We start from the raw sequence: 27,609 nt of genomic DNA, 5'->3' as shown, positions 1-27,609 counted from the left end.
TTGGTGGTACTGGACATTCTCTCTAACACCAGAAAAGACTCCACTGGACAATATTACTGGGTTAAGTGGAAATGCTTTTTATCTTGGACACAACAAAAAGGTGTTATACCAGAAGCTACAGAGATTCCCCTCATCCTAGACTGTATTCTATCTTTAAAGACATCAAGTCTCTCTCTCAGCTCCCTACAAGTCCACCTAGTGGCTATTAGCGCATTCCTTCCTCCTGTGGAGGGTTACTCTGTTTTTACACACCTGCTAACTCCTAGATTTTGGAAAGGCCTCTTCTAGACTTCCCAACTCTTCAGAAGATTATGCCCCAGTGGGGCCTGAATCAGGTACTCTCGGTATTAACAAGACCCGCCTTTGAACCACGGGCTATTTGCTGCATGCCCTCCTCTCTCTGAAGGTCGCCTTCCTTGTAGCCATCACATCAGGAAGGGAGGGTCGTTGAACTTGGAACAATGAAGGTGGATCCACCATTTACAGTCTTCCACAAGGATATGCCTACACCCCAAATTTATACCTAAGGTGGTTTCACAGTTTCACCTTATCCAATCCATTCACTTACCTATTTTCTTTCCAAAACAGCATGTGTCTGCAGAAGAACATAGACTCCAGTCCATCAATGTTAAATGAGCCTTGACCTTTTACCTGCAGAGAATGAAACCAATCAGGAAGTCCTCAAAATTGTTTATTGCAATAGCAGAGAGAATCAGAGGGCATGCCATCTCTAACCAGAGAATTTCCAAATGGATATCCAGCTGCATTAAACTCTGCTTTTAAACCTATCTTCTCACACTGGGGTATGAGCTCACTCCACTAGAGCTCAAGCAATGACCATGGCATCTCTTTAAGATGTGCCACTTTTCGACATCTGTAAAGTGGTCATGTAGAGTTCTGTCCACATGTTTGCAACACACTGTGCCCTGGTGCAGAACTCTGTGGCTGATGCCTCCTTTGGAATGGCAGTTCTCTGCACAGCCCTTCTGTCCTCATCTTCACACTCTCCTCCTAATTAGATACTGCTTGTCAGTTACCCATAGTGGAAAACAATATAGACTATCACACGAAGAAAAAGAGGAGGTTACTTACCTGTAATTGGAGGTTCTTTGAGATGTTTGGTCCCTATCTATATTCCACTTCCCACTGTCTTTCCCCTCTGCTTCAGATCTGTCCCATTCACAGTGGAGAAGGACTTGGAGATGCTGTTGGCCCACCTGCCCTTTATTGCATTGGATGGAAGTTCAACAAGGTCTTCAGGGTCTTCAGCCCCATCCTTGAACCCTTTACATTCCAGCCCTGTGCTTAGGCTTCTAAATGAAACTTGTTCCCTTCTCAGGACTTTGGCCACTTCGCCAATGGAGGGAACCTGGGCCCACTCACTACTCTGGGTTCCAACTCATGCACCCTACAAATAGCAGCCAGGTGCTGCTTCCTTTAATAGTTGCTGCTGCTATTTCCTGGACTGGTTCCCATGTAGCCCCTTCCTCTTCACCTGGAGAGTTTCACAGCCTTCCAGGACTTCCTCACACTTCTGGTCCCAGCCAGAAACTGATCTGCTCAGTCCCTGCAGCTTCTTTTTTCTGAGCCTGCTGTGCTCTGATTGGCTGCTTCGTTACAGACTGTCTAGGCAGGCCTGGAGGACCCACTTTCACTGCTCCTTTCCTGGGGTGGAGTGTGGTAGGACCATAAGGCCTCCAGCAGGGGGGCCTCAAAGCCTCGATACACCCTGTCATACTTTTGCAGGTTTTCAAAGCATGTAAAGCTACACAAAGAAGAACTTTCAATGTTTTATTAAGTATAATTTTTTACTGATTTTTTTTAGAATTCTAATATTTAATAAAGCTAAGCTTCTGCTAATTGCACAGCGACATAAAGGGGAAAAACTGAGACTTATAATAATAAAGAATGCAGCAGTACAACAAGAACTTTTTATTTTATATTCATGTATTAGTGCTTATGTTTCAGTATGGTACAGAACTGAGTAAGCAGCTAGACCAGGGGTGGGCAAACTTTTTGGCCTGAGGGCCACATCTGGAAATAGAAATTTTATGGCGGGCCATGAATGCTCACAACATTGGGGCTGGGGTGCGGGAGGGGGTGAGGGCTCTAGTTGGGGGTGTGGGCTCTGGGGTGGGGCCAGAAATGAGGAGTTCAGGATGCGGGAGGGGGCTCCAAGCTGGGGCAGAGGAGTGGGGTGCGGGTAGAAGGGAGGGGGCCTGGCTGTGGGTGCAGGCTCTGGGGTGGGGCTGGGGATGAGGAGTTTGAGGTGTAGGAGGGTGCTGCAGGTGGGGACCAAGGGGTTTGGAGGGTGGGAGGGGGATCAGGGCTTGGGCAGGAGGTTGGGGTGTGGGGAGAGGCTCGGGGTGCAGGCTCCGGGCAGCGCTTACCTCAAGTGGCTCCCGGAAGCAGCAGCATGGCCCCACTCCAGCTCTTATGCATAGGGGTAGCCAGGGGGCTCTGCTCTGCATGCTGCCCCCTCCCCAATCGCCCAGCCCTGCTCCCCCCCTCCAAACTCCCGACCCTGCTCCCCGGCAGGAGCATCGGAGTGGGGCAAGCCCCAGCCCCGCTCCAGCTCGAGGGCTGTAGTAAAATGGCTGGCGGGCTGGATCCAGCCCCTGGGCCGTAGTTTGCCCACCCCTGAGCTAGACACACAAAATACATCCGAGGTTATACAGGTAAATTATACAGACAGCATTTCTTGAACCATAACTTTCCAGAACAGTGCTGCTTAGTTTTGTTCCTTTAGGGCTCAATCTTGATTTCCTTATATTGTCTGTGACTCAGGCAAACTCCTCTTGACCTCTGGGACTCTGATCCTGCAATGAACTTTGCACATGCAGACCCAGGGCAGGATTGAGACATCCCCTTGAAGCCTCAATCTGACAGGTGACTGCCCTCGAACACCAACACCGAGTAGGGATCCTACTGTATGTCTTATCTGAGCAGACAATACCTTTGCTGTGAAAGACCCCAGGCAGTGTAACTCATTTCCTCTGCTGTAGCTCACGAAAGCTTATGCTCAAATAAATTTGTTAGTCTCTAAGGTGTCACAAGTACTCCTTTTCTTTTTGCGAATACAGACTAACACGGCTGCTACTCTGATTCCCTATGTAGTGATTTAAAGTTTTTTCTTCCAGGTTGTTGATAAAAGTGTTAAATAGTGTAGGGCCAAAAGCTGATCCTGTGGAACTCCACTAGAAACAGACCCACTTGATGATGATTCCCCATTTACAGATATTTTTAAGCTCTATCTAGTAGCCAATTATTAATATATTTAATGTGTGCCATGTATTGTTCTGGTTTCTTAATTAAAATGGCATGCAGTACCAAGTCAAGTGACTTACAGAAGTCTAAGTATATTACATCAACATTATTATGTTTATCAACCAAAGTTCTAATCTCATAAAAAAAAATCTAGTATGAAAATATTGGTTTTCCATCAACTCAGGTTGATTGTATTAATTGTGTTATCCTATAGTCCTGTATTAGCCATTCCATTATTTTGCCCAGGATTGATGTCACACTGACAATTCTATAATTACCCAGGTCATCTCTTTTAAAATATTAGCACAACATTGGCATACTTCCAGTCCTCTGGAACTTCCTCTGTGTTCCAAGACTTTTAAGAAATCAACATTAATGGTCCAGAGAACTCCTTAGCTAGTTCTTTTAAAAAAAACTTAGATGCAAGTTATTTGGATCTGCTAATTTTAAAATGTATGATTTTGGTAGGTGATAATTAATGTACTCTTTAGTTATTGTTGGAATGAAAAGTATTTCATTAATATATGATGTAAATAAGAACTTCCATACTGGCCCAGACCAGTGATCTAACTAGTCAAGTATCCTGTCTCCAGCAGTGGCCAGGTTACATCATCTGGCTTTTTCCCTAACAGGGAACAAAAATATTTATTAAACACATCTGCCATGTTTGCATTATTATTGACAATTCCAGCATTTCCATTTTGTATTTAATCAATACCATTGTTAGGATACCATTTGATCTTAGTATGTTTTAAAAAACCTTCTTACTGTCCTTAATTCTGCTAGGCATAGATTTTGCCTTATGATCTTCTGTTTCCCTTATCAGTTTTTTTTTATAACTCTGAATTTATAGTCCATATTCATTGCTATTAACTTCCTCTTTTTCCATTTATTTATATTTATTATTTATAGCTGCTTTCACTTCCTTTTTAAGGCAGGCTATTTTTTTACTTGGTGTAATCTTCTTTCTGAAATGTGGCTTTTTTGGCATCTAAAATGTTTTAAACTGTTCCAAATTATCATTCCTATATTTTTGAGTTAATCCTTTTTCCCAGCTGATTTGACACATAATTGTTTTCATCTTTTGAAGCATCAAATTTGCTTACATATTGCTGAGTTGGACTTTATTCTGTTTGCACATAACTAATTTAATCAACATTTGGACCCTCTCATTTGCTTTTGTTTGTTTGCCTTTAAGAGCGCATTAAGTTAGTTATATCTTTGTTCTATTTTAATCATGGTTTTTATTTATGGTTTTATTTTATTTTATTTATATTTTGTTCAGCACCTTGAGTGCCATGCTATGCAATGTTGTATTGGAAGGGGCACGACTTGGCCCCAATAAGTGATAAGATGTTAAAGACACCCTTGTTCACTGTTACAGCATTAAATAGTTAAGTACAGTGCAGGGTTTTGTGTCAAGCTATCACAGGCTTACTCTTATTGTAGCAACCACTATAAAAAAATCTCTTATTAAAGATACTGAAAAAGAAGAACTAATAGTTAAAGCATTTGAAATATAAAGAGATAAGTAAGGCTTTCATTTTAACAACGTGCCCTAATCCATTTCCCTTCTGTTGTAGAGTTTTGAAAGGAAAATTCTATATTTGACAATTTTTAGATGGTATTAAAAATGGAATTTAACTGGCCTTTTGGGGGAAAAGAGAAATGGTAGTTGAGATGGTAGTTGCTGTTATTGGAGATGTCTGATCCTGTGCCCTTAAAAGACAACACAAGAGAAACAAACCCAAAAAGGAAGAGAAAAGAACAGCAAAGATAGAAAATGCAGCTCTGTCTCTGATGCTAACTCTTACTTGCATCCTCACTGCTGGAGAAACACAGGGTACATCTAAACAACACCAACCAACCAACCAACCAACCAAACAAGAAACCCTGCGGCAGCGAGTCTCAGAACCCGGGCCAACTAACTTGGGCTCAAGCTGACAGGCTAAAAATAGCACTACAGATGTTTGGGCTCAGGCTTCAGCCTGGGCTCTGAAACCTGGCAAAGGGGGAGAGTCTCAGAGTCCAGTCTCCAGCCTGAGCCCTGACTCCTACACTGCTATTTTTTAGCCCCACAGAACAAGGCCTGCAAACCTGAGTCAGTTGATCCAAGCTCTGAGACTTGGTGCCATGGGTCTTTTTGGCTGTGTAGACATACCCACAGGCACAGCACCCAGTCTTTTCAGCCACTTGGAGACCTGGTAGACTTGTAACTGTGTCAGGGTGCTTAAAGTTTTGCTTTTAGCTGTCTTTACTCTGAGCCTGTGACCAGAGTTTTGCAGAAGATGGCGTTGTCTTGGCTGACTAAACCAAACTCGCACTACACAGAAGGCAAAAGAGGAGAGATAGGGAAGAGGAGAAATTACGTAAGAAGGAAAATGACACACTAGGGAGAAGGTGGCAGCAGAAACCTCGGTCACATATTCTGGGTGTTGTTCAGGATTTAGCTGAAGCTAGTCGAGATGGCGATGTCATTGGTTCCCTCTCTCTGGCCCACTCTGGTTAGGATGCTTTTTAGGATCAGGATGACAGGCTTAACAGTGTCACGTGGCTCGCATGTCCCTGGTGACTGTGGGGGTGGCAGGGACAGTAGTAAAGGTTTCTCCTTGTAATTCATGCGCTCTCTTCCCTGCTCCCCTTTAGTGACTCTCAGCATATGTCTACACTATGAAATTAGGTCGATATTATAGAAGTCGATTTTTAGAAATTGATTTTATACAGTTGATTGCGTATGTCCACACTAAGCACATTAAGTCGGCCTCACTACCATGGCGAACATAGACTTACGGAGCTGTGCACTGTGAGTAGCTATCCCATAGTTCCCGCAGTCTGCGCCGCCCATTGGAATTCTGGGTTAAGCTTCCAATGCCTGATGGGGCAAAAACATTGTCACAGGTGGTTTTGGGTACATGTCATCAGTCACTCCTCCCTCCATGAAAGCAATGGCAAACAATCATTTTGCGCCTTTTTTCCGTGCGGACACCAAACTGCATTCAGCAGACGGTGCAGTAGGACTGGAAACCATTGTCATCCACTGCTTCCGCTGCAACTCTGCTCCGCTGCTGTTGTCTCAATAGCGAATTTCTCCATGTTGTCTGTCATGGGCTCCCGAGTACGTGTGTTCCTCCTTGGGAAATGTTTGCAGTGCTAATCATAGTCATCCACCGTTTCTGCTGCAACTCTGCTCTCCTGCTCTCGTGAATCCACCTCACAAGTCCTCTCGTCGTTCTCTATAAATATCCATTCTCATGGCATCTGTCCTCAGTCAGCGCTTCCGCTGCAACTGTGCTCTCCTGCTCTCCTGCAGATGCCATACCCCAGCAAGCATGGAGCCTGCTCAGATCACCGCAGCAGTTATGAGCATTGCAAACACCTCGCACATTATCCTGCAGTATGTGCAGAACCAGAACCTGCAAAAGCAGGCGAGGAGGCGATGGCAGCACGGTGATGAGAGTGATGAGGACATGGACACAGACTTCTCTCAAAGTATGGGTCCCGGCAATTTGGACATCCTGGTGGCAATGGAGCAGGCTCATTCCGTGGAACACCGATTCTGGGCCTGGGAAACAAGCGCAGACTGGTGGGACTGCATAGCATTGCAGGTCTGGGATGATTCCCAGTGGCTGCGAAAATTTTGCATGCATAAGGGCACTTTCATGGAACTTTGTGACTTGCTTTCCCCTGCCCTGAAACGCAAGAATACCAAGATGAGAGCAGCCCTCACAGTTCACAAGTGAGTGGCAATAGCCCTCTGGAAGCTTTCAACGCCAGACAGCTACTGGTCAGTCGGGAATCAATTTGAAGTGCGCAAATCTCCTGTGGGGGCTGCTATGATCCAAGTAGCCAACGCAATCACTGAGCTGCTGCTATCAAGGGTAGTGACTCTGGGAAATGTGCAGGTCATAGTGGATGGCTTTACTGCAATGGGATTCCCTGACTGTGATGGGGCAATAGACGGAACCCATATCCTTATCTTGGGACTGGACCACCTTGGCAGCCAGTATGTAAACCACAAGAGGTACTTTTCAATGGTGCTGCAAACACTGGTGGATCACAATGGATGTTTCACTGACATCAACGTGGGATGGCCAGGAAGTGTACATGATGCTCACATTTTCAGGAACTCTGGTCTGTTTGAACAGCTGCAGGAAGGGACTTACTTCCCAGACCAAAAAATAAATGTTGAAATGCCTATAGTTATCCTTGGGGACCCAGCCTACCCCTTAATGCCATGGCTCATGAAGCCGTACACAGGCACCCTGGACAGTAGCAAGGAGCTGTTCAACTATAGGCTGAGCAAGTGACGAATGGTGGTAGAGTGTGCATTTGGACATTTAAAAGCATGCTGGAGCAGTTTACTGACTCGGTTAGACCTCAGCGAAGCCAATATTCCCATTGTTATTGCTGCTTGCTGTGTGCTCCACAATATCTGTGAGAGTAAGGGGGAGACGTTTATGATGGGGTGGGAGGTTGAGGCAAATCGCCTGGCCGCTGATTACGCGCAGCCAGACACCAGGGTGATTAGAAGAACTCAGCAGGGCGCACTGTGCATCAGAGAAGCTTTGAAAACCATTTTCATGACTGGCAAGGCTACGGTGTGACAGTTCTGTTTGCTTGATGAAAACCCACCGCCTTGGTTGACTCTACTTCCCTGTAACCCAACTGCCCTCCCCCCTTCGATCACCGCTTGCAGAGGCAATAAAATCATTGTTGTTTCAAAATCATGCATTCTTTATTAATTCATCGCACAAATAGGGGGATAACTGCCAAGGTAGCCCAGGAGGGGTGGGGGAGGAGGGAAGCACTGGGTGCGGTGGTGGATGGGGGGAGGAGGGAAGGACAAGGCCACACTGCATTTCAAAACTTATTGAATGCTGGCCTTCTGTTGCTTGGGCATTCCTCTGGGGTGGAGTGGTTGGGTGCCCGGAGGGCCCCCCCGCCACACTCTTGGGCATCTGGATGAGGAGGCTATGGAACTTGGGGAGGAGGGCAGGCAGTTATACAGAGGCTGCAACAGCAGTCTGTGCTCCTGCTGCCTTTCCTGCAGCTCCACCAGACGCCAGAGCATATCAGTTTGGTCCTCCAGTAGCTTCAGCGTTGCCTCAGGCCTCCTCTCATCATGCTGCTGCCACCTCTCCTCTTGCTCCCACAACCTCTCATCTTGCTTGTCTCTTCTATCCTCCCGTTCATTTTCTGCTTTCTTGGACTCCGCCATTGTTTGCCTCCATGCATTCTGCTGAGCTCTTTTAGTGCGGGAGGACTGCATGAGCTCAGAGAAAATTTCATCATGAGTGCGTTTTTTTTTCGCCTTCTTATCTGCGCTAGCCTCTGGGACGGAGATGATAGGAGGAGCGTTGAAACATTTGCAGCTGCAGGAGGAAAAAAACGGAGAGTAGTATTTAAAAAGACACATTTTAGAGAACAATGGGTAGACTCTTTCACAGTGAACCAAGTTGTTAACATTACATAGCACATGTACTTTCAGTACAAGGTCACATTTTGCCTCTTATATTGAGGGCCTGCCGGTTTGGTGTAAGAGATCACACACGCAGGGCCGGGCAACAGAATTCAGCTTGCAGGCAGCCATGGTAAGCCACAGTCTTTTGGCTTCTTTAACTTTCATAACATGTGGGAATGGTTTCAAACAGCAGCACCCTCCTTTCCCATACCAAGTGTATCTTCTTGAGGTGTAGCATGTATTGCAGGGGAGGCCCTAGACTAGCTGCCAGCAACTGGTGCCCTAGGCGAACCGTGCAATCGGCGCCCCCCATCCCCAAACCCCAAGTGTAGATCTAGGATGTGGTTTTTGGTAAACTGGGAAACATTTAGCGCCTTTTTTTCCTTTTAATGTTTTTTTAAGCATTTTTTTTAAACAGAGGCATAATTAATCGGTTTGTCCCTCCGTCCGTCTGTCCAACCAATGTTTCTGAGATCAGATAAAATAGAGACACGAAATTTTCAGAATAGATTTGTACACAACAGCTAGATGATATTTTAGTCTGATTTCAAATAAAAATGCATTAAAATGTTAATTATAGTTTTTATTATTACAAATCCAAAATCATCCATTTTGCTATCCTGCTTTAACTACCATTACCACCACATCCAATATAGAAAGAAATAAGAAAACTCTTCAATGAACTTTAACTTGTATTTACAAAACACTCCAAATAAAAAACACTCTGTGCTCTTAAAACGTGACTTTTCTTGCTTTAAGTTTTGAAAATTCAGTCACTAGTTCTTTTAGATCCAGTTTTCCATCTATTTCATGCTCTGTTGACATTGTGGCAAGTTCAACAAATCTCTCTTGCACCATTGTTGAATGCAGATATGTTTATATCAATTTTAACTTTGAGAAGCTACGTTCTCCACTAGCTATGGAAAATGGCAAAGTTAAAAGAATGCGTAGAGCTATAAAAATGTTTGGAAAACTGTCTGAGTTTATTTTCACAAACAAACTTCAGTACTTCTTCACGAGTGGAATGTTTCTTAAGTCGTCTTGAAAAAGCCTGAAGCTCACTACACAAATCTGTAGCATGAATGTCTTTTGAATTTTCATTAGTCAAAGCCGACTCCAGTTTTATACAAAATTCTCTTCTCTGTTTTGCTATTTTCTTTTGCAAGCTGTGGATATCATATAGAAAGCCAAATACTGACTCTAGCTGGTGCATCTGTTGAAATCTTTCCTCAACTAAGTGAATAGCAGTATCAAGGACTGCAAAGTAGAAATTCACTTTGAACCTTTGTTTTGGGTTCTGAATGGGTGTGTCTCGTCCTTCATACAAAAACTGCTGTTTCTTTTGCCGAATGTGAACTGGCTCTGGTTCAAATTCTGTCGGAAAGTCTATTTCTTCAGCAAGGTCAAGAGACTCCACCAGTGATCTTTCAAACCCTTCATCACTTCTGAATTCCTCCAGAATATTTTTAGTTTGCTGCAGTTTTTGAATAGTAGAATGTATGTTCAAGTTCTTTTCCTGAAGCTGCTTACTTGTGAGGTTAATCTCAAAAAGGATATTATACCACAAAATAAGTGAAGTCATAAATTTGAACTTGGAAAGGCCATTTGCAAGAGCTTCTGCATCTGAACGTGCCATATTGCAAGATGATCCAGTAAAGGTAGTATCAGAAATTTCAATTAGGGCATCATAAATATTTCCCAAGTACATAGCAAAGAGGCTTCAAAGCATCAGTGCAACTCTCCCATCTTGTCTGACTAAGTGGTTTCACAGTTAGAGAATTCACATGGCGAGTCAGAATCTTCCAATGGCGTGTTGAGCCTGAGAAAAACACATAAACACGTTGCAGCCCGTCAAAGAAACTGCTTGCCTCTGAACAGCATCTAGCAGCATCATTGACAACCAAATTCAGAGAATGTGCACTGCAAGGAATGAAAAAGGCCCTAGGTTGGATTTCCACCATTCCCCTTTGCACACCATTGTCTTTACCCTTCATATTACTCCCGTTATCATAGCCTTGACCATGTAAGTTTTCAAGAGATAATGACATTGTTTCAAGCTCTTGTAGAATAGTTTGTCATAAATGCTCCAGTCGTCTCCTTCAGTGGTATGAAACCCAAAAAATATTCCTTTATGAGCACTTCAACATTATCTTCATCTGCAGACTTTTCCATATCCACAAAACGAATGATCATCATTTGTTCAACATGACTCACATCTGGTGTACAGTTCAGTATTATTGAAAAATATTTTTGCAGAATGGGCAGCTTCTACAATTTTCTTTTTAATGGCATTTGCTAGGATTTAAATCAGTTCATTCTGCATATTTTTTCCTAAGTAATGAACTTCTGTTTAATTAATTATTTTATGTAGATGCTCCTTCATGACTGGATCAAACAAAACTAGGTATTCAACAAATTTTAAAAAGTTTCCATTACCTGGAGTGTATAATTTTTCATTTCTACCGCGGCTGCAGAATGCTAAATTTTTCCCACCGAGAACTCTCGCTAAAGCAATCAGATGCTCTAATATTTGATGCCAATATTCTTTTTTCCTTGATCACACATAAATTTTCTTCATCGATAGTGTTTCCTTTTTTCAATCATAATTCAAGTTCTTTCCAATTTTGAAAACATTCCAAATGTTCTGTACTTCTTTCATGGGAAGAGAGAATTGAAGATAAGTTTTTCCAGGCCTTCGAACTATTTTCAGTAAGTGATGTACCAGTTGCTTGATTTCAAAACAACTTGCAGCAAAAGCAAAACACAGAGTCCTTCAACACTGAATATTGTAACCAGTTTCGATGAATTTCTTCCCCATTAATGAGTTTCCTCTTGTAATGCTGAGCAGAGAATTTTCTTTTATTTCTATCCTTAGGGAAGGGAAATTCATGAACTTGTTTGGGTCCATGTTCCATGAGAATTTGCCGCACACTGTCATCACATCTGGGCTATAAAGCTGGGTCCCCATACTGTAACTTGTTTGTAACTTCGCCATCCTTTCTTCCTTCTACTTCATTTACTTCAATTTCTGCATGTATCTCTGAAGATGAATAATTTTTTTCCACTTCCATATCAGTCTGATGCTGTGAGCTACCTTCATCTAGAAGTAAGTTTCCATCATCTTGAGTTTCCAAAGTGCTTTTTTGTGGATGTGAGCTACCCTCATCTTGAAAAAAGAAAAGGAGGACTTGTGGCATCTTAGAGACTAACCAATTTATTAGAGCATAAGCTTTCGTGAGCTACAGCTCACTTCCTCAGATGTAGCTCACGAAAGCTTATGCCCTAATAAATTGGTTAGTCTCTAAGGTGCCACAAGTCCTCCTTTTCTTTTTGCGAATACAGACTAACACGGCTGTTACTCTGAAACCTCATCTTGAAGTAATATAACTTCATCTTGATGTTCCAAACTGCTTCCATGTGGATGTGAGCTAATCTCCCCCTCTCCAAGTAAAATTCCTTCTTCTGGATGCTGTGAACTGCTTTCATCTTTATTTGCATTAAAGAGGAGATGTTTCAGGAAGGATCCCTGCTGTTTTGCTTGGTCCTTTTCCTTCTCAGCCTTTTGTTTATAATACTCAGCTCCTGAGGGTTTTCTTTTTCCTCTTTCTGCCATGAGGCATTTGAATATTGCTATCTACTGTGCTCCCGACTGCAAGCATTATAGCGTTAAGGATGGCTGACACACGCACTACATGGCTGGCGATTTAAACCACATTGCAGCCATCCCAACATGTCTTTTCACTGCTTAAAGCTTCAATTATTAGTAACAGACACTCACTTACGTATTAAAACAGTTAGTTACAGCATTTACAAGGAAACAAAATGACCTTTTTGGACGTTCTAACCCGACACCGGTTGTTTGGAAAGTAATCCCCTTCCTCATGGTTAGCTGCTTGGAGTGTGATGTCATCACTTTCATAGTCTATTAAGCATTAACGCTGTTACTTTTCTTTTATGGACCTTATTTATTACATGTGAACCAGTCACAACAAAGAAAAGTTCATAATTACACAGCCTGATAATAACGCTAAGGTTTAATAATGCTTAAAGATACGCATTTTGGATTTATAATGTTGAATGATATTATTCTTTATTCTTTGGCAACAAGAAACACAATTTTCCACAGTATTCACTCGATTCTTAACCATCTACCTGCGACGTGTGTTAAAATGACCGTTTGATATGTATGAACTTGCGATATCTCCGCTCTACATGAATTTCCGGCTATGCGACCTTGATGTATATTCGAGTTAGGTGTCATTAGCATTGCAGCTCTTGCTGCTGGCGGATGTGTTTCATTGTGGCTGGGTTATTGCTCATCAAAATTGTGGAGTGGCTTATCTTGACCCTATGTCCCAAACTGAAAAAAAAAATTCGCTAAAATATTATTTATTTTTGCAGTAAATAAAAGATTTGACATATTAATAAATTCTCAGAAATGTAGAGAAATTATCATTCATATTCCCTCTGTACGCTCAAGGGAATTAAAATAATGACATCTTTGTGATTTTATTTGTATTTTTTTCATCTTTTTCATTTTTTTTAATTTGATTTTTGTCCTTGAATTTGATGCCCCATTTAACTTGGCACCCTAGGTGACCACCTCATTCGCCTATATAGACAGGTCACCCCTGATGTATTGGCTACAGCTAGATAGATAACTAATAGTTTTACATAAACCAAAACCTCACTTTGGGCTACACCAAGCCCTGTAATATCTGAGAATAGTGCTCCCCATCTTAAAGGCCTTTTCTTGTCCATCCCCCAACCCCCTTTTGAGTGGTAGATGGTTTTATGGAATGCTCTATAACATTTAAAAGTCTTTTTGGACCTTTTAGTCCCCAGTCTTTCCCATTATTCCTCCCTGTATACAAGGAGCTAACTTGCCTGCTTGCTGAAAATCAGGTACGCCACTGTACTGTGTTAGAGAGCTTATTCCTTCACTCTCCCACTTCCCTGGTCCTTCTCGCATGAACAGAGAGCAACAATACCCGAAGTCTGAAGGTGCAAACAATTCGATGTTTATTGGGGTAAACTTCCAGCAAGCTTAAATACAAGTTCCTTTTTCCTTATTTTCGAATCCCAACTTACTTCCTGTTTGCCCCTAATTTATATAGTAATATTTTTAGCTATACCTTAACCAATCATTCTACTGAAATTTAACTAACCAATCCTAACATATTGTAACATGATTAGCTAACCAATTATATCCCACCACAATAATTAGATTACACCCAGCAAAATTAATTATACAGCAGACAGAAACAATGACAGAACCAGACAGAGATTATACAGACAAACAATAGCAAAGTGGGAACTATAATGACAAAACAATACAGAAGTGAGGATTTCACATCCCAGCTATTGATAAGTGAGTTCTTGCCAGACAGGATTCTATCAAACTAAGTTTCCTTTTACATTTTCTAGGCACTTCCCTTTTTCTGGAGGTGATAGGAATACAATCCTGTCCTGATAGTGCCTGACAGCCCAATAGCACCTTATTTCAATGTGACTAGTTTGGAATGGGAGGATGTGACTGTTCGCTTCCTAGCTTATGGCTGCCTCTGCTGCTTAGCCAAAGGCCTTAGCCTAAGAACAGGGCCTCAGACTGTCACAGTAAGAGAAGGACCTTACACTGGCAGGCAGTGATTTTGATTCTTTCTTTTATACCTCTAACTAGCCAAGTGATAAGAATACACCTAAATTCTTAAAGTACACATATTTGTTATCCTTTATTGTCCTATATGGGTTACATATAGGTTCTTCTATTTGGTGACTCAGAACAGAAGGTGATCCTAACATGAAGTGAAACTTGTTTGGGAAGTATGAACTTAATTTTGCACCTTGGTTTTTAGATGTTTGAGGACTTAAACTCACACATTCAGGAAGGGCACAAGGAAATTGGTTAGTCTCTAAGGTGCCACAAGTACTCCTTTTCTTTTTGCGAATACAGACTAACACGGCTGTTACTCTGAAACCAGCAGTTGCAACATTAACTCTTTGTGTCCGAATAGAGAATACAGCTTCCCTAAACTCTCCCTAAACCTAAAAACAAACATATTATTAAATATGTATAAACAATTTTGTAAGCTTTATAGACATTAACAAAAATGGAATAAACTTCTTAAATACATTTTGTGTGTATAATTTTATTTTATTTTGCTCTGTTTTTGTATATAGATACCTTTTCTTTCCTTTGAAACCAATAGCTGTAATCAAATATCTCTCTTTTAAGAGGATAATTCTTTATTCTTCAGTGAAATGTCTACTCCATTTCCTTCTACAGTAAAAAAAAGCTGGATCTTGATAAATACTTTGAGAATTATCCTTTAATAAATTGGCCAACTAGTGTGTATATTTGCAGGTGGCAACAGGGTGTTTCTAGGGGGACACAGCATAAAGCTATTATTATTTTCCTAATGAAATGTTTCTGTCACTATATTTACAAGTAAAATATGGTCCCATTTAACTACAAATGTTTTATTGGCTTATGCCTCATTACAACCATCTGTCCAGAGCAACGCTTTCTCCTTGTTCACACTAACAGTGTACTTGGATCTGCATGACTGCTTCAGGGCTGGGATGTCACTCTCTTTAGTGAAAACAGCTCTGAGGGAAACTCTGATGACAGTAACTTTTTAAGTTGAGTGACTTTTACATAATTCCAGACTAGTTATGATTAACCATTTACCAATAGTTTAAAAACGGCATCCAGCTAGAGAAGCCATGGGTCATTGTTGGAACGTAATTGATGTAAGAAGCACATCTAGCGTCTCTTTTTCTTAATTGGCTTTTGGTGTAAAAAAGCAATATATCCTGCAATATCCTTCCCCTTTCAATGGGGCAGGCAATGTAAAATTGATGTGAGCGGCAAATTCTGTCAACTTTGTTTGCTTTTTTCAGTGTTCATAAAAATAAAAACAAAAGAAAAAGATGAATTATGGCCTTATGGTTAAGAGATGGGAAGAGGGGAATTTGGGTTGAATTCCTGTCTCTGCTGCAGACTTCTTACGTGACTGTAAGCAAGTCACTTAATCTCTGTGCCTCCATCTTCCCTTCAGTAAAATGGTGATAGTGAGACTTCCTTCTCTCGCCCTTTTTATTGCCTATTTTATTTAGACTCTCTCACTTGGGACCACTAAACTCTAAATAATATTCATTTAGCAAAAAAACTGAAAATATCAGTTTGTGGCAGATTAGAAGATAAAATATTTCACAAATGTTAAAACTGAAGTGAGGCTTGAACCAAAACTAGAGTTGCTCAAGTCTGTTACTCAGCATGCTTTGAAAGAAAGAAATTGTATTTTAGTAATGCAGTGCTGACTTGTAGAGCCTGTTCCACTTATCACTTGAGATTTGTTTTAAAAATAACAGGCTTCGTCAGCCTTTCCTTTTCTCCCTAGCTGTTCTCCTAGGTTAGGAGCCATTTCTTTTCTGGGTTTTTCATTCTTTCTACTGTCACTGCTACTGCTGTTTCTGGATGGGCACACCATCCTTCATGGAATCACTCTTGTATCATAGAGATGCTGGTCTGCAGATCAGTATAACATACATCTGCTTGGGGCACTCTGGAACAGAGAAACATAGCAGTGTCATGTTTCCCTTATCTGCATCCTTTTTTTCCTTTGATATGCCCCTTTTCTGAGATTTTGAACAGCAAGTGAACAGCAATTGAATTGTGCTGATTATCCAGCACTATGAACAGATGGTGAAATTCACCCTGGCATGGAGAACCAGGGCAAAGCCCTGTGCACCATTTAAACCTCACTATGGGTACTGATGAAGAGGAGGAGATGGAGGTGGAATAGGTTAGGTTAAGAGATCCACTGGCCCTACAACTAGCAGCAAGGCCGGCTCCAGGCACCAGCGTTCCATGCAGGCACTTGGGGCAGCAGTTAGAAAGGGGCGGCAATTTCTCCGGCCACGGCGGCAATTCGATGGCAGCTTCTCCCATTTGCTGGCCACGGCGGCGAATCGGCAGCAGCTTCTTCCTTTTGCCATCCATGGTGGCAGTTTTTTTCACTGCTTGGGGCAGCAAAAACTGTGGAGCCGGCCCTGACTAGCAGGGAGAGACTGCAGTGATTATTCCAACCTACTGATATTTGTGGAGAGTCAGCAAAGGTAACAATAACACAGGTAATAGTCACTTTGCAGCAGCTTACCTTGGCCCTGGAGGTGGGGTGAGATTTCACCTCTCCAAACCCTCCTGTTCAGAGTGAGCATGACAGATCTTTTTATCATTTTTTTTTGAAGCTTGCATACTTACCTCTCCTGCATCTTAGTTATTCCTGTCCATACAGTGCACAAAGTGTAGGATGACTGAGCCCCCAGATATTTTGAATTGTATCTTGATTATAAGGCTGTTCAAAGCTTCTCTTGATTTTTTTTCAACTCAGTTGGAACTTATTTGTATAAGAAAAATGAACCAAAACAAGGGAGGAAGTGGAGGAAAAAAAAGTATGTTAATCAACTGCACTAACAAAAGAAATCACTGTTGGTAGGTTTTAAATTCTGCTATGGAAATTACAACTCCCTTGAAAAATTTCAAACTGATGCATTACTTACTTTGTCAGTGTACTGTCACAAATACTTCCAGCCATCACTATACTCTTCTATTTTGTAGCAGCTTTCTTTGACCTAGTTTTCAAGATCACCATCTAGTCAAACAGCTGCTGAATGAAGCCCATTAAGCCTCAAACACTATCTTAACAAAAAAAATCATCGCTAGGAGAAACCATTGAAAATGGAAATAGTCTGAATGAACTAGTCAGTTGCACAAACAAATATTGTCAAGTGTTCTTTGCCTTGCATTTCATGCATTTCAAGTCAAGCACTGCTACTGTACATTTCTAATGCGTTATGTGTGGTTTGTTTGTAACGTCAAAAAGAAATGCATAGATCTGACTTCTTGAGTGGAACGGGGAAGTCAAACATATTCTAATGACTGTCTGTGATGACAGCATTTAAATGTAATATTTATGGTTCTGCTACTGCTCTTGAGAGCCACTTCTTGTATCCAAGGCTGATTGTATAGGCAGGAATGAGCAAATGCAATGCAAATTTGAGAATACAAAAGGGAACTTAGGGGAGGAAGGAGGAGGGAAGAGCAAAATGTTGAGAGCTGTTGTGGTTTGTGAGTTTTTGTTTTAAAAAAAATCAATTTTATTTCTACTAGATTATTTCCATCACAGTGCACATAAAACCAAAAGAATGTTATGCAGTATATAGTGTCGGCCAAATTATGGTTGTTCTGAGGGAGAAAAGAATCAAGAAGCCCAAATGCTCTCCTCCACCACTAGTGCTTCTGCAGAGAGACATTCACTCAGAGTCAGGAATTGTTGTGTAGGGTGACCGGGGCCTCTGGGAAGGGACGGGACTAAGGTGTTTGGTTATGTGCAGTTAGAAAGTTTGGCAACCCTAGTTGTGAGTTCTGACAAGAATGGTCAGTGGAACACAAGGTTATATCTTGGTGGCATGGGAGTGTGGCCATGATCCTGCTTCCCATACACAGAAGTAGCTGTATCTGGAAGGCTGTGCTAGGTGGGAGATCATGCTACGCAGTTTATAAACGTGTCGGAAAAATGTCTCAATGCTCCTGGAGACATCTGCTCCTGACCTCTATGGGCATAATGTTTCCAGTCATTGCCACTTGCATGATATACCTCCTTTCTTTCCTTTTCAGCTCAGCTCTAGTTTGGAAGTGCCTCCCCCCCCCACCCCCATGTACACATATGAATGTGTATGTATAATTATTATATATCTATAAAATTAATTTAAGAAGTTTTGCCATTGACCTCAATGGCATCAGGGTCAGGCCCCTAATGTTCAAAAAAGCTGCTGGATAGACATCTCTAATAATTGAAGTCCTCTATTTGCAGAAAGATTAGAACATAGTCATCAGTGGAGCACCTTTCCCCACAACCATGGTCTGGAGGAATCCATATTAGTGGTATAGTGAGCATGTAGTATACAGTGTTGACTGACCACACAGCAGGATGTCACTGCGAGAGTTGTGTTGCACCTAAATCCTTTTAGACATTTGATAGGCTGCTCTCTGTACTATGGACTGAGAGGCAACCATTGCAGGGACTCCAAATAAGCTTTACAGGCAATTCCATTGACTTTATAGGCATTATCCCTGCATACACAAAGTCAGAGTTTTGACTAATTATATACGGAAAGACTTCTGGGTCAAATCTGCCCTCATATATTCATTTCTGTTGGGATATTTTTCAGTTTACCAAAATTTGTATTATGTTAATTTTATCAGAAATTGAAATGTACATATTTTTTCTTTAACATAGTGCCTTCTGCTTATTAGTGCAGCTACTGTGTGTGTGTGTGTGTGGCGATAGATAGATAGATAGATAGATAGATAGATAGATAGATAGATAGATAGATAGATAGATAGATAGATAGATAGATAGATAGATAGGTGCTTTCTGAAAATATCACCAGCCCTGATGTCTGAAATCCTCAGTTCTTCTTTGAGTGCTGGTCCTTATGCGTATTCCACTGTTGGCATGCATGTGCTTTGTGTGCCTGAGATTGGAAGATTCTTGCTATCAGTGTCTGTTGGTCTGCACCCTTCTTCTTCATGTGTTCTGAAGGAAAGTACACAGGGCAGGATAGATTGACCATGTCTTCAGATGCTTTTTACCATGACATGGTCTGTGACAGACCCTTCAATGTCCATGGACTTCATTCTCTGACTTTAAACCTTAAATACTGTAAATAAGACTTTTTTAGTTAGATTTAGTCTTAGTCAGTCTAGAATTAGTTATTAGAATTTGGGGACATCCCTTCCCATTGCAGGAAACCCCCATTCCTAGTACAGGACTCAGATTATGCCCAGGATTCTGGGCTTTAAGAGCTGTATCTTCTGCCCCTGCTCGTTTCTGGTCAGCAGTGACCTCCAGCTGTGCCTTTACTTCCTTTGAAAAGTTCTCTCTTCACTAAGGTGCTGCATGTGCTGCTCCTTTCCTGGATGACTCTGGCAAGCAGGAATTCAGATGTAGGAAATATCTTACAGAGTGTGCAATGAGGCCCAATCTGATCCTGGCCAGGCAGACCACCAGGACCACTGGGCAGAAACATTGAGAAGTGCAACTCCTAGCAGTGCAACGTCTGATTCAGGTGGGCAAAAGGAGAGCCAAGGACTCAACTCCTCAGGCTCAGCAGGAGACTAGAAAATGCTCTCAGAAATCTTGGGGTAAGTTCCCACCTAACTCCACTTCCAAAAGGATGGCTTCTTCCCTGTCTCTGTCCAAAATGGGTGATCCCTCATGTTCTGGTTCGAGAGATGTAGGTTTCCCTAAGACTCCTGGGTGCAACGAACAGGCTCATAAGACCAGAAGTACCTAGTGCCGGCCCTGACATCTGGAGCAAGACCAACTCCATCAGTAGCCAGCACTCAACACCAGGAACCAAGAGAACTATCAGTACTGATCAATAGATAGACGTAGAGAGCCATAGACACCGACAATACCACCACACTCTCATAAAGAAGCACCAATCTCTGAAAGCCTCCTCTTACCGGCTCTGATGGTATATGAAGAAGAGAGTCTGCATCTCCCAAGAGTGGGAGAGAGGATATTTTCATGCAGTTGGATTCACAATATCCCTTTCTATAATAACCTGTCCTCATGAGAGAGGTTCTGACACAAATGGTCCACAGGGACTATGAAAGGGAGAAATCTATCTCCCAATCCATCTACTAGTTGCTATATGCCAACTTCAGTGGTACCAGTGACACCACCCATAGACATAGATCCGATAGTCTAACAGCTCCTCCACGTAGAGAGGGCAGCCCAGACAGAGGATCGAGAATCTCCTGGGCCCCTCCTCACATGTCTGGACACCCTCCAGAGGACCACTAGTACCCAATGCTTGGGACTGCCACAACCTACCTTTGACCCTCGAGCTGCTCTTACTGGGGACCATGGTGATTGAATCTCTGCAATCCTACCTGGAGTCTCATCACCTTTCTAAGATGAAATACAATAAGGACAAATGCAAAGTACTCCACGTAAGAAGGAACAATCAATTGCACATATACAAAAGAGGAAATAACTGCCTAGGAAGGAGTACTGCAGAAAGGGATCTGGGGGTCTTAGTGGATTACAAACTAAATATGTCAACAGTGTAACACTGTTGCAAAAAAACCTCCAAAGGATGGGGTTATGTAGGATGTATTAGCAGGCATGTTGCAAGCAAGACACGAAAAGTGATTCTTCTGCTCTATTCCACACTGATTAGGCCTCAGCTGGAGTATTGTGTCCAGGTCTGGGTGCCACAGTTCAGGAAAGATGTGTACAATTTGGAGGAAGTCCAGAGAACAGCAACAAAAATAGAAAACGCCAGCTATGAGGAAAAATTGAAGAAATTGGGTTTGTTTAGTCTGGAGAAGAGAAGACTGAGAGGGGATATGATAACAGTTTGCAAGTACGTAAAAGGTTGTTACAAAGAAGAGGGTGAAAAATTGTTCTTGATAACCTCTGAGGATAGGACATGAAGCAATGGGCTTAAATTGCAGCAAGGGAGGTTTAGGCTGCACATTAGGAAAAACATCCTAATTGTCAGGGTAGTAAAGGACTGGAATAAATTATCTAGGGAGGTTTTGGGATCTCCATCATTGGAGATTTTTAAGAGTAGGTTAGACAAACTCCTGTCAGGGATGGTCTAGATAATACTTAGTCCTGCCTTGAGTGCTAAGTGAGTGCACGCGACTGGACTAGAAGACCTCTCAAGGTCCCTTCCAGTCCTACAAATCTATGATTCTACCCTATTAGACCAACCAGATCTCCATCCAGAATCCATTGAAGAGGAGGAAGAGGAGCCTGATCCAGTGGTACTGCTGACACTGACAGGAATATCATCCTTATCCCTGGATGAGGCAGTTTCTCCTGCCTCATCCTCTCCCCAGATGACCATAGGCAGTTTCAAGAGCTGTCAAGGAGTGGCAGACTCCCAAATCCATATAGAAGCTCAGGACTCTCATCACAAGCTCTTGGATATTTTATAAATCTTGAAACCTATAAGAGTAGCACTTCTTATAAAAGAGGCCATTCTAGAACTGCATGGCATACTCCAGCAACAGATGCCTACTTCTAAAAGGGTGGAAAAGAGGGACTTCATTCCATCCAAGTGTGCAGTTTTTGTTTACCCATCCTGCTGTGGTGGCCCAAGTGGTCAAAGAAAGGAGTAGGCAACAGCACCCAAGAGCTAATCCTGCAGATGAGGAGGCCAAATGTTTGGACATTCTGGGAAGTAAGGTTTTGATGTCAGCCTCCAATTCAGAATATCCAACTACCAAGTCGTGCTATCAGAGTACAATTTCATGAATTACTTGAAGTTCTCAGAATTTAAGGATAAACTCCCTCAAGAGGATAGGGCATAATTTCAGGCCCTTATCAGTGAAGGCAAGTTGATGAATAGATCGTCACTACAGGCTGCAGTTGATGCAGCAGATACAGCATCAAGCTCAATGGCAACTGTTATAGTCAGTGGTCAGCCTGTGGAATTGGTGCATTTGGCACCAGATTACCCTATCAGCAGTACACCAATCAGGCATGCACAATTCAGTAGCAGATAGCCTCTACAGACATTTCTCTATCAACCACGAATGGAAGCTGCATGATTCCATGGTGAACAATATATTCACTTACTGGGGAACTCCATATTGGGACCTCTTCACAACTCATGCAATGCAAAATTTACTTCTCCAGAGGGGCTCAGGGTCAGGACTCCTGGTGCCCATTTAGACTTATGGGCGGGTCATTTAAGATACACTTTTCCCCCATTCCACTCTTACCCCGAGTTCCCTGAAATATCGAACAGGATGGAGTCATAGACACGGTTGCAGGGGGTGCTGCAACACCCGCAGGTTTTACTGTGAAAAGTTTGCTGGTGCTGTCAGAATGAAGCCAGAATTATTTTGCAATTCTTGAGAATTCGGGAGCTGTGCTGCACCCGTGTGGTGTGAGCAGGAATTGTGCTTTTTCACATTGCTTTTGAACACACATGGTTTACAGTTTCATTATCTGACTTTCAGCACCCCCACTATAAAAAGTGTTGCAGCACTGGATGGAGTGACAATCATTCTCTTCACTCCCTGATGGCCCTGGCAGTTGTGATTTCCCAGCCTTCTTCACATGTCAACCTGTCCACCTACCAGCATCCAGTCCTTTCTGGATCTTTTGACCCAGAACAAAGGCAAGATCAGACATCCCAATACGGACTCTCTCCATCTCATGGCATGGTGTTGGGTTGGTGTCAAACACATGACAGACATTTTCAGAAGCCATTCAAGCCATCCTTAACAGTAGGAAAGAATCCAGCAGGAAATCCTGCTTAGCCAAGTGGAAGATATTCTCTATTTGGGCCCAGCGCTGTCACATGTCCCCAGAGGAATCAGGCACTGGATTGTCTCCTGCGGGCCTTTCCCTTAGCTCATTGCGAGTTCACTTGGCAGTGATCAGCACCTGCCATCCTTCAGTTGTTGTGCATTCCATTTTTACCCATCCTGTGGCAGTACATTTTCTTAAAGGTTTGGTTAGAATCTTTACTCCAATAACCATTCTGATTGCAATCTGCGCTTTTAACTGGGTACTCTCAGCCTTAACTAAACCACTGTTTGAACTATTAGCTGGGTGCTCAATGTCTCACTTATTGATAAAGCTTGCCTTCCGAGTGGCCATCATTCCTGCTAGAAGGGTAGGAGAACTTGGAACCCTTCTAGATGATCCACTGTATACAGTATTCCATAAGGATGAAGTCTCATTGAAATTACACCCAAAATTCACCACTAAAGTAATCTGAGACTTGCCCATAAATCAGACAATACAGTTACCTATATTTTTCCAAAGCCTCCTGCCAGCACTGAAGATAAGAGACTCCATTCCCTGTGTGTGTGTGACAAATATTAATGCAAAGAACAAAATCAATCACTAAGTTACTTAGACTATTTGTTTCCCTAGTGGAGCGAATGAGAGGTCAATTGATCTCCTCTCAGAAAGTCTTCAAGAGCATTTCAGGCTGTATCCTTCTGATCAGTTGGTGCATATTCCTCTCTCACATAGAGCAAGAGCCCACTTTACTAGAGTGCAAGCAGCTTTAGTAGCCTCACCCCAAGAAATAAAGCAGCAACATAGAATTCTGTTTGTACCTTCATGACACATTACGCCATAGTGCAAGCCTCCATAACTAATACATTCTTTGGTGTGTCAGTCCTCCAATCATCTTTGCTGCCCAGATCCTCGCGCCCTTCTCATTGCCTGTATGACAGTCGCCCACAGTGACTCAACACAGTGAAATAGAATACACATAGGGATCAGCACTCAAAGACGAAAGAGAAATTACTTACCTTAAAGTAATTGAATTTCTTCAAGATCCCTATCTGTCCCTATCTGTATTCCACTACCTGCCCTCCTTCCCCTCTGCTTCAGATTCTTTCCTTAATTTATGGTAGAGAAGGAACAGGAAAGGTGGTTGGTCCATGCCACCTTTTATACCTTTCGTTCAGAGCATGAGGAGGAGAGGGGAGGAAATGCAGACCAACAGACACTGCAAGCAAGAATCTTCTAGTATCAGGTGCATGGAGTGTATTTGTACCCACAATGGAATACAGATAGGAACCACGCATCTCAAAAACTCTACTTGCTGTAAGGTAAGTAGCTTCTCTTTCCAAGAAAATCCCCCTTCAGTTGTGGGAATGATGCTATGAAACTATTATTTTGTTTTATAATGACAAATCTGAAAGTTTTTGTAAAACAAATATGGGAAAAATTCTGAAACTGCAATTTTTAAACCAAATAGAATTCAGTACTTTTGTCTATGGCACCTTCGTGAACATTTTAAATTTCCTCTATATGTTAACGTAAGTTGAATTATAAAGAAATTTTATAGTTTACAGTTGAATTGTAGTTCAGCTAGTTTAATGTTGACTGGTAACTTCTATTTATTCCAAAGTGAATTTGACAGGTTTTCTTTTTTTCCTACTCTTCCACACAGGTATCATTTTTCTTGTTCATTATATTTGTGGTATATACCATGCTGCCCTTCAACATGAGAGATGCTATAATTGCCAGCGTCTTGACCTCTTCATCCCACACCATTGTGCTGAGCATCTGTCTATCAGCTACAGCCATCATAAAGGAACACTTGGTTTGGCAGGTAGGTGATTCACAGAATTAATCATTGATTACGCACTGAATTGCCAGGTAAACTTGGCAGCAGATACTGTGATCTATGCCTGGGAACATGAATTTATTTCTCTTTGCATTTTTGGATTGCTTGCCAACCTAATTAACAGCTTTACTCTTTCTTATATTAAGGTTAAATGTCAGTTCTGTTAATGGATAGCTGAACATGCACTCCACCAGTAGAATCAACGGCTGCTTAGTAATTATCAACACAGAAACTAAGGTTAGCATAGCCTTTGTATGTGGCATATCCATTATCCTGATTTCTGAATTACAATACCATTTTTCCAAGTAAAGACTATTTCTAATTTGTAACTGAGCTCTGTTGTTTTTGCATGAGACATTGTGTACAATTAAATTCACAGATTTTTTTTAAAAAATTCAAATTATCAGAATTTTTTTACATTATTTGTAATAATGTGTGAATCTCAGCTTTGATTTTAAAACACATGTTGAGGAAAAATGTATATTTAACTTGGAAGACAATTTTCATGTTATCAGTGTTAGTATAACCCTATAGAAATAGATGGGCTTGTTTAGGAACAAATTATCATTTTTCTTTTGCATTGAAACTGCATTGCTTAAAAAATAATTTGCTTAGATTTTTGTAAATGTATACATAAAACAGGCAAGAAAATTAACCTAATGACAGTAAGAATAACAACCAATCAATGCATTATAAGGTGATGAAGAATGAAACCATTTCCACTCACGTTTTGGAACTTTAATTAGAAAAATTTAGAGAATCCATGTATAGTTTGTGTATAACGTATTCCAAATCATAGGTGAATGTCAATAAAGCTGACTTAAATATCTTGAAACTCCTACTTTAGGGAAGTAGATTTAAGGTTTAGTTCCAGTTCTGAATGCAGGGTTGTGTTATCAATAATATTAAATGAGGCATGAGGAAAAGATTATCTGAGGTGTATTTCTTTGTAGGAGTTTCACTTGAATCAGGAATATGGCCTCACTTTCTTCCTGCCTATTGGCGGTGATTTTTGGTCTTTGGGTTGGGGAAACACAAAGAAGGTACAATTATTCTGGGCCTTCTGCCAGGGCTACTGTCACTTTAGGCCAGAATATTATATGAAATATTCAACTACATTTAAAAAAAATCATTATTGATTAGTGTAATAGCTACCACTTATGTGTGTGTGATTATATCTGTGTAATATCTGTTTATCTGGAGCATAACTAGTACTGTCTAGTTCCCAGACAGTAATTATCAGTGGTTCACAGTCATTCTGGAAGGGCATAATGAGTGGAAGCCCACAGGGATCAGTTCTGGTTCTGGTTCTGTTCAATATCTTCATCAGTGATTTAGATAATGGCATAGAGAGTACACTTATAAAGTTTGCGGACGATACCAAGCTGGGATGGATTGCAAGTGCTTTGGAGGATAGGATTATAATTCAAAATGATCTGGACAAACTGGAGAAATGGTCTGAAGTAAATAGGATGAAATTCAATAAAGGACAAATATAAAGTATTCCACTTAGGAAGGAACAATCAGTTACACACATACAAAAGGGAAATGACTGCCTAGGAAGGATCTCTGAGAGGGCAGAATGGAATTATTTCGTGCCCGCCAAGGGGCATGAATACCTGTATACCCACCCCGCCCCCAACTCTCTAGTGGTTGAGTCGGTCAACCATAGGGAGCATCAAGGTCAACCCGCTTCTACTTCTAAAAATAAGGACTCGAGGAGACTAGATCTATTTGGTAGAAAGGTTTATTCATCTTCGAGCTTCCAACTGAGGGTGGTGAACAACCAAGCCCTGCTGGTTAGATATGACTTCAATTTGTGGGGCTCGATGCCCAAATTTGCAGATTCCCTCCAGGAGCGTGATAAGGAGTTCAAGGCTCTGGTTGAGGAAGGCACGACTGCCACCTCGGTGGCCCTGCAGGCAGCCTCAGATGCTGCAGATACAGCTGCAAGACCTATGGCCTCTGTGGTATCCATGAGGAGAGCATCATGGCTCCTGCTGTCTGGGTTGTTCAGCGACGCACAGAACTCCTTACAGGACCTTCCCTTTGATGGCAAGGCCCTGTCTGCGGAACAAATAGACGTGAAGTTACATGGTCTGAAGGACTCCCGCACAACATTAAAGACCCTCGGCCTCTATGTTCTGGCCCTGGCCAGGACCAAGTTTGAACCGCAGCAGGCTCCCAGACAGGCCACCCACTCCAGATATGAGCCCCCTTATAAAAAGTCAAGGGATGATAAAAAGCACCCGCAGATGCAATCCTGGCCTGTGCCCGAGCCTGGGCCCTCTTAAGGGCAAACAGGCGGGTAAGCGCCAGTTTTGATGGGATCCCCGGGGGCAACTTACCAGTTTGTACCAGGGATCCACCCGACCTTCCCTTCTCCAACCAGATATGTAGTTTCCTCCTGGAGTGGTCACAGCTGACCTCGGACCGATGGGTCCTCAACACCATCTCCTGGGGCTATACCCTCCAGTTTCTTTCTTCTCCACTCACCAAACCTCCCTCCCCGTCACTCTTTAATGACCCCTCTCACGAGAGCTTACTTGAGTAGGAGGTGCGGCGGCTCCTTCACTTAGGGGTGGTGGTGGTGGTGCTGGCAGAGTTCAGATACAAGGGGTACTACTCTCGCTATTTCCTTATCCCGAAGGCTACGGGGGGCTCAGGGCCATCTTGGACCTGTGAGACCTGAA

General features: G+C 42.2%; 1 protein-coding gene across 6 annotated transcripts in view; it reads left to right on the top strand.

The window, feature by feature from the left end:
* ADCY2 (adenylate cyclase 2) overlaps positions 1–27,609 on the top strand; it is a 434,372-nt gene that overhangs the window by 73,898 nt on the left and 332,865 nt on the right. For 4 of the 6 annotated variants that reach the window (XR_012157385.1, XM_073332378.1, XM_073332375.1 and 1 more), the window contains one exon: positions 24,740–24,901. The exons of 1 other annotated variant lie outside the window; for it this stretch is intronic. Coding sequence is in view for 4 of the 5 variants with exons in the window: in XM_073332378.1 (XP_073188479.1) it covers positions 24,740–24,901 (162 nt within the window). In the remaining variant the exon portion in view is untranslated. Of the gene's footprint in view, positions 1–24,739; positions 24,902–25,062; positions 25,154–27,609 lie in introns of those variants that run through there. One more of the 6 variants, XM_073332379.1, reaches the window with a different exon arrangement.

Source organism: Lepidochelys kempii, chromosome 2 (genome assembly GCF_965140265.1).
Source record: "Lepidochelys kempii isolate rLepKem1 chromosome 2, rLepKem1.hap2, whole genome shotgun sequence".
Lineage (NCBI taxonomy): Eukaryota > Metazoa > Chordata > Testudines > Cheloniidae > Lepidochelys > Lepidochelys kempii.
Note: the sequence above shows the minus strand (reverse complement) of the source record. Positions and strands in the feature narration are given on the sequence as shown.